The 13,238-nt window shown below is 35.7% G+C and overlaps 1 protein-coding gene and 1 pseudogene across 3 annotated transcripts; one reads left to right on the plus strand and one right to left on the minus strand.

Moving 5' to 3' along the window:
* The first annotated feature begins 6,468 nt into the window (after nucleotides 1-6,468).
* On the plus strand, nucleotides 6,469-8,977 carry LOC125187858 (annotated as a pseudogene).
* Nucleotides 8,978-9,766: 789 nt separating this feature from the next.
* LOC125201822 (cytochrome c1-like) lies at nucleotides 9,767-10,717 on the minus strand. Of its 3 annotated transcripts, XM_048100080.1 has the most exons (3): nucleotides 10,588-10,677; nucleotides 10,245-10,388; nucleotides 9,767-10,178 (listed from the first exon to the last, which is right to left on the minus strand). In XM_048100080.1, the coding sequence occupies exons 1-3, from the start codon at nucleotides 10,600-10,602 to the stop codon at nucleotides 9,921-9,923; spliced, it is 417 nt and encodes a 138-aa protein (XP_047956037.1). In that variant the 5' UTR covers nucleotides 10,603-10,677; the 3' UTR covers nucleotides 9,767-9,920. The 3 variants fall into 3 exon arrangements, with proteins under 3 accessions (XP_047956037.1, XP_047956036.1, XP_047956035.1); XM_048100079.1 differs by having other exon boundaries at nucleotides 9,767-10,385; nucleotides 10,588-10,717; XM_048100078.1 differs by having other exon boundaries at nucleotides 9,767-10,388.
* Between the last annotated feature and the right edge of the window lie 2,521 nt (nucleotides 10,718-13,238).

The raw sequence follows: 13,238 nt of genomic DNA on the forward strand, positions 1-13,238 counted from the left end.
CGGGTCCACGAGTCGAATCGGAGGCCCAGGAGACGAGGACGGCGTCCTCGCCGCGCGCAGCAAACGAAGACCCGATGCGGGCACTATGAAGTGGTATAACACGTAGGATCCGAGTGTTGAAAAAGGGCTGATAAGGAGGTGGCTGACCAATGTCGGCGCGATTTAAGTCTGCCCACCCATTGATGATTATGGCGTCGAGATCGGAGGACGTCGGCGGCACGGGCGATGGGGACGGGGACGAGGAGGAGGAGTGAGAGCCGAGGGTATTATGTAATTTTATTTTTAAACTATGTTTTTTTTTAATTATGTAATTTTTTTTAATGTAATTTTTTTAAATGAAGTTTTCGAATTTTTCCGTATTTCGTTTCAACGTATTAATAATTTCAAAAAATTTTAGTCCGTAAATTGAATAATTGTGGGAAGGGCTAGTGGACGTCCTAGTGCGTGGGAAAGGCTAATGATGTGGACGGGGAATGGGAAGGGCTAGTGCGCGTGGCATGCAGTTTTTGTGGGAAGGGTTAGTGGAGGTCCTAGTGGGAGGGGCGCCACCGGAGACACCCTAAAATACGAAGTAATAAATAACTTTTGTTAGTTTGACAAAGGTACATCGTAATGTGCATTAGAAAATATCATCGCTTTACACATTCATAACTAGCTAATATACCTTTTAAAATTAGATAAAAAAATCTCGTAATAAAATACTCCATGGAATAACATTATAGTATTAGTAGAGCATATATGTCTCTTAATCTTTTAATTTTATTACGTCAATATTTTTTAATATAAATCCAAAATTCAAACTCAATTTACTATGCAAATGAATAAATTATTGTAAGAAACAATATTTAAACTTAAAAGTTGGTAAATGTAAATGAGTTTTGCACTTTTATAAATTTTTAAAGCGGAAAAAATCACACTTTAGATACCTGAAGATGAAAAACTATAAATCATGTATCTTAACGACCAGGTAAAAGATTGATATGTCTTTAATGGCAATAGGAGCAAAATGGTAAAAACAAATGGTACCTCCTATAAGAATTGAGCATATTTCTTTATGGAAAATTGTGTCCCTAACTCATTACGTATGCCGTCAATTTATTTACAATTTATACCACTATGTTACACTATTCAACTCATTAAACATAGTTTTATGGATCTCACTATCTACTAGCATTATATTAACTACCCTTTTCATCCTCTATCTTACTTTAACAATTGTACATTAGTTCTCATGTCATTTTAAATGCACATATTTTTATGGGACTAAGGAATTATTATTTCTAAGAAATATAAAACATTTACGATTAATAAATAAGATAATTTTAATAAATAGTTTGGTGCCCGATTTGTTCGTTTTGCTAGTATGAAATCTAAACGTTTAGGATTAAGGTTGTAATATCGATAAAATTTCAGTCCGATTAGCTCGCAACCTGAACAGTAACACCTCAAGCTACAAATTAAAGTGTATTTATATTTAATACGAGTTTTAATATGAATATATTTATTTTATACATAAAGTATGCCGGTAAATATTTTAATACGAGTACTCCTTTCGTTCCATAGTAATGGGGGCGTTTCTTTTCGATACGGAGATTAAGAAAAATTGTATTAGGAGAGTCAAGTAAATGAAGAATAAAGTGGAAAATGAAAAAAAAGAGAGAAATGAAAAGAAAAAGTAAGAGAGTAAAGTATGTGTGGAAAAATGTATTGACTTTTACTAAAAGGAGAAATGATCTATTACAATGAACGTACTAAAATGACAAAACGACTTATTACTACGGAATGGAGCAGTACTATTTTTCTAAACTCGATCTCTGGCTCAAAGTGACACTTCCTATCCCGTTTCACTTTAGTCCTCCCAATTTTTATCTTGAATGAATAAATATAATTCTTTTTCTAAATTCCATCTAATCCTCAAGGTCATACGTTCCCATCCCTTCTCACTTTATTATCATGGTTCTTATCTCTCTCGTTTTTTTATGACAAATATATGTCTTGTACATAATTTGGATATATTTTAATCTTATGGCAAATCTAATTCTCTTTCATTGATATTCCTATTTATTTCAATGTTTATATTTAAAAATATTTGAAAATATTATTTTCAGGTATTTATTAAATTTAAATGTCTATAAATTAAATACATTAAATACTCAACAAAAAATGTCTAGCTGCGTCACTATATTAGAACATGAGTATATGTTTTACTCCATGAAATCATAAATAGCAGTTCAAGTAAATGGTAAGATAAAAATAATAATGTGGTATTGCCCCTTTCCCTATAAAAATTTAAGAAAAATAAAATCCATCTATCTATAAATTAACAAGAGAGAGAAAACCTAAAATAACAATATATTATTTGAGTTTAATTTTTGAAGGAAAGTAAAGTAAGAAATTACAACTAAGCATGAGTGTACTCTATGTGCCAGTTTGTGACAATACATTTGAGTCCCTATAAATACCCACTCTTCTCCATCCCCAAATATCATCACATTCACTTAAACACTAGCTTATTTCAGCTTTGACTCCTTCACCATTCTTCATACTACAATGGCATCATCAGTTGAGGTATATATTTTTGTTTGCTAGTGCTAGTTTGATCTCTTGTCGGTTTAAATAAAAACTATAGGAGTATATTGTTTTTTCTTCAAGTTTTTTTAGGATCTCTTCAAGTTATTGTAGTATTAAAATCACATATTGGAATTTTCACATTGTGAATGTCATCTATGTTAAATTGTGTCATCGATTATACTCACTCCGTCCCATTAATTGTCTTATTTCATTTTTTTTTTGGAAGATTTTTTTTATTTAACATTCATTAAAAAAATTATTATGCTAAAACAATAAAAAAATATGACTTTTTTTAGATTGGGGTTTTCCCCATCAGAGATGGCCCGGCTGAGGCCCCGGTGAAAGTGGAGGAGTCTCCTGCAGAGGTGGTGGGGGAGCGGAAGAAGTAGCAAGGGGGGAAACTGCAGCTGCTGAAGCCGGGCTGTGGAGGAGCCAGCCGTTGGCTGCTCCTGTCCCCGCTGAAGTGGCTGCTCCGCGAAGTCCCCGAAGGGCTGCTTCAGCTGAAGCCGAGCCTGAGCTGAAAAAAGGGGTGGAGGAGCCAGCTGGAAGCTGCTCCTGTCACCGCGAAGGGCTGCTCCAGCTGGCCGCTGCGGAGGAGGAGGCAGCTCCTGTCCCCCCAAGGAGGAGAAGGGGCTGAAGTTGCAGTTGAAAAACTGAGGAGTGAAAGAGCAGCTGAAATATATTATGCTACTATATGTAAAAGGTGGCACATTTTTAATATCTTTTATCTTGGTTTTTGATGGATGGGGTTGAGTTTACTTAATTTCAATTTTTATTTGTAGCACCATCATTCAAGTTTCAACTAATAAAACTTATGTCATCTATTTATGGTTTTTTTGGGAATTTTAACAATTTCATTATGTTTTTTTCATAAGATGATAAATGATCCGTCTTATATTTATTTAAATTATTGTTAAAGTTGATGATGCTGCTACTTGAGATCAAATCTGTATCATTGGTGGAATTCAGGGATTTAAGAAATTTGATCGGTGTGAGTTTCAAAATTTTTTTTGATTTTGTTCGATATTCTTCAAATGGTGATGCATAGATTTTGGATGAAGATTGTACAATGATTTAACAATAGTAATTAGGAGTATGATTTTATGTAGACTAAAGTCTCTTTTTGGTCTTTAACATACGACGATTTTACGATTTGGTCAGACATTATCTTTTGAATTATTTGATCTCTAACAAATAAAAATAGGTCACATTTGGTCTGAATTGGGACGGAGCTTTCTGTGAACTTGTTGTCAAGTGTGCAAAGAGGGTGAGGACCATAGTTGGATTTTGTGTGTAAAGAAGCGACCAACTTTGAGGCAAGTAGACATTTAGCAATGTTGATGCTTCCCAGGGTGAAGGATGTCGATGACAATGGCAATGATGAAGGGAACGACATGAGATGCTTATTGATCGGTCACATTTGTTGACAGAATCATTTGAGTATATGAAACATGCAGACATTTTTTCTTTACGTGCTAGTTTTTGGCGTTCAAGAATGAGAAGCCACTGGCCCCGGTGTTCTACGGGAGTGGGTTTTCTTGGTATGCCAAGCAATCTTCAACCCTCAATATGCCCTCTTTGTAGCTTGCTCTAATGATAGCAGAAGGTTCTATCCAAGTCCAGTTATAGATCCTTTGTATTCCTCTTCCTACCAGTAATTGATGTCTTATCTATCAACCTGAAATTGAATCATGTTTATTTGAATTCCTTTTGCCTACTTTATGGTAAGACTATCTGAGGCATGTTCAATAAAAATTGTCTGATTCTTACTGTTAATTAGCATACTTTAGGTAAAGAAAGACACTTTCGCCATGCTTGGTATGATGGAATGGAATGAGGGTGGAATGGAATGGAGGTTGGAATGGAATGAGGGTGGGAATGAAATGTCAATTTTCTTGGATTTACTTTACATTTTCATCCATTCACTCATTCATTCCATCACACCAAGCAAATGAATAGAATGGAAGTAGGAATCACATTCCATTCCATCATACCAAGAAGCCTCTTGATTTGTAAATCTAGAGGTACTTCCAGTTTCAGTTCAGTTGAAACTAACCAGACTTATCATTCCATTTATTGTCTTTTCTATTTGCAGTATGTAAAGTAGACCCATTGCAGCTTGAGTACTTTAGGTTCTCCGGAAAGATGATTGCCTTAGCCTTGATGCATAAGATACAAGTCGGCATTGTATTCGATCGTCTATTCTTTTTGCAATTGGCTGGACGTATAGTCACCTTAGAGATAAAAAGGATGAAATCCCTCGTTATATAACAGCTGCAAGCAAATCCTAGAGATGGACCCGGAGCTCGTTGATCAAGATGCCTTATGTTTAACATCTGTTCATGAAGTTGAGGACAAGGAAGACTATTGATCTCTGCACTAATGGGAAAAGTATTGCTGTAAATAGAAAACGGGAGGCAATATGTTGATTCTCTTATGCAACACCGGTTTGTGACATCTGTTGCTGACCAGGTAGAGTATTTTGCAAGAGGATTTGCTGACATTATTATTTTTCGTCGTTTCGAACAATCATTCTTCAAATGCTTGGAACCAGAAGAGTGTTGTTATTGTAAGGAGATTTGAAACTCAAAAAAATCAAGAAACTTGAAGCATTGCTATAACAAGATAGTCATGATCGATCTTATAGCTTACGGAACAAGAGCGCATCACAGCAGAAACGAAAACACGAAGAATTGATCGTGAAAGATGCAAATTTTTATTTTTGATTTTTGATTTTTGATTTTTTGTGACGATACTATTGAACTATAGGGCCATGTTATAAATGAAAAGCCTTCAGTCAACAATTCCTAAGGACTATTTAAGCATCGTAAACTCTAATGAAGTGCGTAAAATAATTTTATTTAATTTAGTAAGACCATTTCTTAATTTGGTTTACTAAATTTATTCATTTAATAATAATTAAAAATAACCAAATGAAGGATTGCAAGATTGGTGAAAGTGGAACTTTTATTAGTTTAGTGTCTTTATATTAGAGATTGAAAATATTTAGACTTTTTGTTGAAGTTATTTATATTTAAACTTCTGATGAAAGTGAATTATTTTTTATTTTATATTTGATTGGTGATTTAATATTAGACATGCTTGATGTTTCTATCATATTTGCTTATTTGAAATTTGGATTTGCATTATATTTCATACGTAGTCATATTATATTTAAGAGATGAGAAATCACCATATTTGTGCATAGTTAATAGTTGGAAATTATGCAAATACAACTAAGTAAAAATAATACAAATCTAAAATCATAGTGTACCAACTAGCAACAATCCCAAAATTCATTTTAGAATTTCAAACATGTACATAAAATATGTCAATATAATACATGTAGAATGTCAATATAAGCAATGAGTTAACATTCTTAAAGCATTGTGTTGACATTCTCAAAGCATTGTGTTGATATTTTCAGAACACTATATTGACTTTTCATCCAAAACTCTAATTTGTAGTTTTTTTTTTATCTTTTCCGATTTAATTAATAAAAACGAAAATTACACGTGGCAAATTGTAGACCACACGTTTTCTAAAATCCTATGGCCTTAAATTAGTTGTAGTTAACCATTAAAGGATGAGTTAGCAATTGATCACTCCCATCCCATGTATGCCAAATTAGATTTCCATTTTGGTATAGTGAATTTTTTAATTTCATGGAGAGAGTCGATTATTATTTAATGAATAAATACTACTCCTACTTTGATTTGAATTTCAGATATTACAAGTATCGATACTAACAAAATTAATGAAGTGACTTAATTCAACCTCCTTATCAAAGCCCTATCATAAATCTATAAATAGGTTATAGGCTCAATTAAATTTGAAACCCTTTGATTCAAACTTCCCCACACGAAATTCTTTGATTTCGACGCCTGAATTGCTCCGATGTCGTCTTGCGCCGCCCTCCTCGAATGCCACGTCATCATCACTAGTATATTCGTAGACAGTAGCATAGTCTTACTCATCGACTCCTCCGCCACCGTCAAATCCATCCACGACAAGATTGAGGCCATCACCGGAATTCCGGTTACGTTGCGGAGGCTTTTCTACCGCGGGAAACAGCTGCACTGGGAGCAGACTTTAGCCGAATGCAAAGTGCAGAACCTCGCAAAACTCTCTCTCGTTGGCAGTATGCGCATCACCAAACCCCCCAAGCCCTGCCAGCTCATCGACGAGCTCGTTTCGTGTATTTTCATTATGTGCAAGGCAACTCATCCGCTCAACGCTCCAACTGAGGTGAAGTCAATGCTCGAGGAATTCTGGTCATGGATGGACCTTGATCAAGCATCTGAGCATTTGCGGATCTTCAGTGCTTCCTCGGCCCCTAAAGCTCTGGTCATGCTTTATATGACGCCTGATATCGATGGAATGAATCGTTTTTTAGCTGATGAGGCCATACTACATTTCCTCGGATTGAATAAGACTATTCTGCCTAAGCATGCGTATCATCAGTATTTCCTTATAATTTTTGAATTCTGCAAATTGTTGAAGGGAGCAGCCGGAATTGATGATCCCTTATATTGTTCATGCCGAAGTAGTTTAGCGGCATTGATGAAGTATGTTGAGGTTGGAAAGAAGGCTGAAATTGAGATTAAAGATATTTTTCCATTTGTTGAGGAGTTGGCAGCTAAACTCTCCGATGATTTGTTGTTCAGCGTGCACCCAAATCGTTTTTATGGGCCTTCATTGGTTGATATAAGTGATTTCTCTTCATTTGTGGCACCGCTGATGAAGGAGATTAAGGGATGTGATCCGATTGTTGTTCTGTTGACTGACGTATCACATGTTTACCGAGATGAAGTTAGAAGTTTGTTTGAAATTTTCCAATAGTTATTAGGTATATTGGAGAGGTGTTTGGGGGAACTCGAGAACATAATTAACAGTGATTTGAAACATGCCCACGGTGTTAGGCGTTGTCATTACCTTAAACTTATGAAGGAACTTAATAGTATCTCAAAGATTTATAGTGGTTGTGAAGGTTTATTTTGGGAAGTCATGAAGAGTGCAAAGGGAGCTTTCTGTAAACTTGTTGTCAAGTGTACAAAGAGAGGTGAGGACCATAGTTGGATTTTTGAGTGTAGGGAAGTGACCAACTTCGATGCAAGGAGACATTTAGCAATGATGATGCTTCCTAGAGTGAAGACGAACTATGGGGTACGACATGAGATGTTGATTGACCGCTCACATTTGTTGGCTGAATCATTTGAGTATATGAAACATGCTGAGATTGAGTCCTTACGGGCTGGTTTATTTATGGAGTTCAAGAACGAGGAAGCCACCGGCCCAGGTGTTATACGGGAGTGGTTTTTATTAGTATGCCAAGCAATCTTCAACCCTCAAAATGCCCTCTTCGTAGCTTGCTCTGATGATCGTAGAAGGTTCTATCCAAATCCAGCATCTAAAGTGCACCCAGTGCACCTCGAGTATTTTGGCTTTGCGGGAAAAATGATTGCCTTAGCCTTGATGCATAATATACAAGTGGGCATCGTATTTGATCGTGTATTCTTTTTGCAATTGGCTGGGCATACAATCACCTTAGAAGATATAAGGGATGCAGATCCCTTGTTATATAACAGCTGCAAGCAAATCCTAGAGATGGACCCGGAGCTCGTTGATCAAGATGCCTTAGGTCTAACATTTGTTCATGAAGTTTCGGAGCTGGGAACAAGGAAGACTGTTAATCTCTGCACTAATGGGAAAAGTATTGTTGTAAATAGTAAAAACAGGAGACAATATGTTGATTCACTTATACAGCACCGGTTTGTGATATCCGTTGCTGACCAAGTAGAGCATTTTGCCAAAGGCTTTGCTGACATAATGCATTGTCGTCATCTCCGAAAATCATTCTTCAAATGCCTGGAACCAGAAGATCTAGAATGGATGCTACAAGGGAGTGAAAGTGAAATCTCTGTTGATGATTGGAAAGCACATACAAAGTATGATGGCTTTAAGGAAACAGATGATCAGATATCATGGTTTTGGAAGATTGTCGGAGAGATGACAGCAGAGCAGAAAAAGATTCTACTCTTCTTTTGGACTTCGATCAAATACTTACCAGTTAAAGGTTTCAGTGGTTTAGCTTCTCAGCTTTACATCTACAAGACTTCTGAATCCTGTGGGCGGCTTCCTTCGTCTCATACGTGCTTTTACCGGTTGTGTTTCCCTGCGTACCCTACCAGGGATGTGATGCACGATCGTCTTAGCATTATCATGCAGGAGCAAGTAGGTTGCAGCTTTGGGACATTGTGAAATATGTGGATTTAGGTAGTTGTGTAGAAAATAGATTTTTTCATAGTAGATGAAAACAGAGGAGTGGCTACATGTGTTTTTTACAACAACGGTAACTTGTAGAATATGGGTAGACTCGTTTAGTTTGTTTTAAGATTTTGTGTAGAATTATCACTTTGTTTTGAGCTTATATGGATCTTATTCTTAACAAAAGTATAAATGCTTTAATTTGGATTTCAGATATATTACATGGAGTATATCTGTGCTTTGAATTCATCCACAAAAGCATTGCACTCTATTAATTTATCTTCTATGCTTAAATTTTTTCTTAATTTAATTCAACGAATAATCAGTGGTATTATTTAATTTTAATAACTGAAAATCACCGGGATTCTGGTTACCGAGCAGCACCAAACACCCGAAGGCCTTGGGGCTCATCAACGAGGTCGTTTCGTTTATTTTCATTATGTGCAAGGAAATTCCTCCGTTAATACTAGTTGAAGAAGGTCGATGAATCCAGGGATGGACCTTGAAAAAGCATCTGAGCATTTGCATATGTTCAGTGTCCTCGGCCCCTACCACTATAGTCATGCTCTATATGTTGCCTCTTAGATGAATAGGAGCGCAGCAAAAAAAGGTTCTACTCTTCTTGTGGACCTCAATCAAATACTTACTTATCTGTTGAAGGTTTCAGTGGTTTAACTTCTCAGCTTCACATCTACAAGACTTCTGAATCATGTGGACGATTTCCTTTGTCTCATACGTGCTTTTACCAGTTGAGTTTCCCAGAGTACCCTACTAGTGTAGTGATGCGCGATATGAGCACGTAGGTTGCAGCTTTGGGATAGGGTGAAAATATGTGGATTTAGGTGGTTGTGCAGAAAATAGAATTTCTCATACTTTTGTACATAATGAAAACGCATTGTCGTGTATAGCACTGCAAATACATTAAAAATAGATGAACATAATTTTTATTTATTGAAACTTGAATGGTATTGCTAGTACAAATAAAAATTGAAATTAAATACTACTCCTCAACACCATCCATCAAAAACCATGATAAAATTTTCAAATACTGCCACCTTTGTCATATACTAGCATCAGCTCTTTCACTCCTCAGCTTTCTCAACTGCAACTTCAGCTGGAGCAGCCTCTTCAGCAGCGACGGGAGCGGCCTCCTCAACAGCCAATGGCTCTTTCTCTGGAACGGCTTCTTCAGCCGTAACCACTGTCGTCTCGGCTTCAACAGCTGGCTCCTCTACGGCCGCGGCTTCTTTCTCAGGCTCGGCCTCAGCTGGCTCCTCCACTGCTGCGGCTTCTTTCTCTGGCTCGGCTTCTGCTGGAGCAGCCTCTTCAACGGCTGGCTCCTCCACCGCCGCGGCTTCTTTCTCTGGCTCGGCTTCAACTGGAGCAGCCTCTTCAACGGCTGGCTCCTCCACCGCCGCGGCTTCTTTCTCTGGCTCGGCTTCAGCAGCTACTTCTTCCGCCACGGCCACCACCTCTGCAGGAGTCTCCTCCACTTTCACCGCTGCCTCAACCGGAGCAACGATCTCTGCCACTGGAACTGATCCAACCTGCTTCAATCGATCACAAAAATTAACATAAAATGGCATTCACGAGAAAGGAAAATCATTGGATTCTAATGCAATAATAATTGATCAAAACTCTAGATTTCTTAAAGGTGATCTATTAATTTGAAGAAAAAACGATACTACTACTATATTTTTTGATCCAAGCTAGGAAGAGATCAAACTAGCGCTAGGAAACAAGATGTACCTCAACTGATGCCATTGTAGTGAAAGAGTTTGAAGCTGAACAAGGAAGAATTCAAACCTAAAATGCTACTAGTGTTTTAGTGAATGTTTATGTGATGTTATGAAAGGCAGGGTTAGAGGTGGTATTTATAGGGGTTCAAATTAGCTACTTTAAAATATATACACTACTATTATAATTTAATTAGAGAATCTTGAGTCATGCCTAGTTGTAAATGATTATTAACTTTTGCCATAAAATTTAATCAGAAATATTCTACTAAATTTTTTAAGAAATATTATCTACTACTCTATTATTCTATCTGCCCAGTAATATTCTTATTTTCACTCTGCACTTACAAGTGGATGAAAATAATATTATGAAAAGTTAATGAAATATGATCTCAATTTTATAAAGTTTATAATGAAATATCATTGAAATATGTTGTTTTGAAATGGCAAAGGGATATGGAGGTCAATATCTTCTCGCATTTTCTAAACTGCTCATATATATATGGTTTCGTGGAGATGTTCTAATTCAGTGACAAAGGCTAGATATTATATACTCCCCCGTCTTTAAATATTTATTAACTTATTTCCATTTTTGTCCGTTAATAAAAATTTGTCACGTTCACAATTTTTACTAGTATTTTTTTATAATAGACTCCACCTTCCACTAACTCATTCTCACTCACATTTTATTATAAAACTAATATACAAAAATATGATCCATATGCCACACATTTGCAACTCACTTTTTATTATATTTCTTAAATCTCGTTTCAGGTCAAATGGTGACATGTTATAAGGGTCGGATGGACTATTAGAGATCTAAGCGCACTTAATTTATAGAAATTCAAAAAAATATTTTATTTTATTTTAATATTAATCTTAATAAATAAGAATATCAAAGAAAGAGAACAAATTTGGCATAAGAGTAAAACTCTAGCATGATTTTATTTTTGAACATAAAGTAAATGAAGGTGAAATGAGGCACAGTGCTACAACTGGAAAGTTTGTAAAAAAGCGTGGTGTGGGTGGCCCTACTGAGTGACGAAGGTCGGTGGCATTACTTTGATGTGGGCCCAACAGTGCCAGCTATGCCCATTTGTAAATGGGGCCCATCAATCTGCCGACGTGGACTCCTTTCCAATTTCTTAAATCACCAAATTATGGCATTTTTATAGTATATAATAATAAGGGTAGCTAAACTCATTGTATGAGGGAATATTTCAGTATCTCATTCCACTTGTGTAGTCAGAAATCTCAATATTTTTCTATCATAGATCCAAATCTATTGATTCTAAGGAATTAGATTGAATATACAGTAAAACATTACTTATTTTAGTAGAAGAAGTCTAGATGACCATTTTCACAGATTTAAGCGACCAAGAAATAAGATGGGTTGGACTAGATTCATATCAATAAAATAGCCAAGATATATGTTTGCCACTATCCCAAAATAATTGATAATTTTATTTCTATTATAAATCATCGAGGAATCCAAGAATTATACAGGAGATAAAGAGAGATATAAATTGTACAGTATGAAAGAAAAATAGAGATAAGAACCATGAGAATAAAGTGAGAAGAGATAGGAACTATGACTCTAAGGAACAGATAGAATTTACAAAAATTAGTCATATTTCTTCATTTAAGATAAGAACATTAAGAAATAAAGTTAAATGAGATAGGAGTATCACTTAAGAGTGATAGATAAAGTCATAGAACTTAGAAATATAATTTTTAGTATATATATATTTCAAACATTAATTACTCCAAAATATTATAAAATAAATAAATATATTTGTGGATATATAAAAAATCATACTATCAATTATGAATACAATTTAGGTGTCAAGCACCTACACTTACAATACATGTCTAACCGACTTTTGATGAAAATGAAATAGAAAAACAAATATACATTGATGTTAATAAAAGGTACTCCCTCTGTTTATCAATAATGTCTTATTTTATAATTTTTATTCATCCATTAATAAATATTTTATTTGTTTTTTTTTTACTATTTTTTTTATAATGAATCTCACATTCTATTAATTTTTATCTCACATGCATTTTATTATAAAACTAATACTCCCTTCGTCCCAAGATAAGTGAGCATAAACTTTTTAGCACGAGATTTAAGAAAATGAGATTGTATTAGTAAAGTGGAAAGTAAATAAAGTAAGAGAGTTAATAAAGTAGAGAGAAAAAGTAAGAGAGAATACTAAAAAAGAAAATGACCCACTTATCTTGGAATGTCCCAAAAAGGAATGTGAGTCGCTTATCTTGGGATGGAGGGAGTATATAACATACATTTCACAATTTTTTTAATTCACTTTCTATTGCAATTCTTAAAACGCGTGTCAAGTTAAACTGAGTTTATTATTCGTGACCGAAGAGAGTACTACCTAAGTTAAACTGAGTCTATTATTCATAGACGGAGGGAGTATTAACCAGTGTTTTAAAAACCGGACCGGACCGGCCGGTTCGAACGGTTCGGCCGCGAACCGGTGAGTGGTTCGGTCCGGTTCTCTCCATAAAACCGCCAGCATATTGAGCCGCCGTGAACCGCCATAACCGGCCGGTCGAACCGGTCTAACCGGGAACCGGAAACCGGTTTTCTTCATTGTTTAAAATTTTTGTAAAATAAGTGCTTTTGGTGGGGATCGA

This window comes from Salvia hispanica, chromosome 1, assembly GCF_023119035.1.
Source record: "Salvia hispanica cultivar TCC Black 2014 chromosome 1, UniMelb_Shisp_WGS_1.0, whole genome shotgun sequence".
Taxonomy (NCBI): domain Eukaryota; kingdom Viridiplantae; phylum Streptophyta; class Magnoliopsida; order Lamiales; family Lamiaceae; genus Salvia; species Salvia hispanica.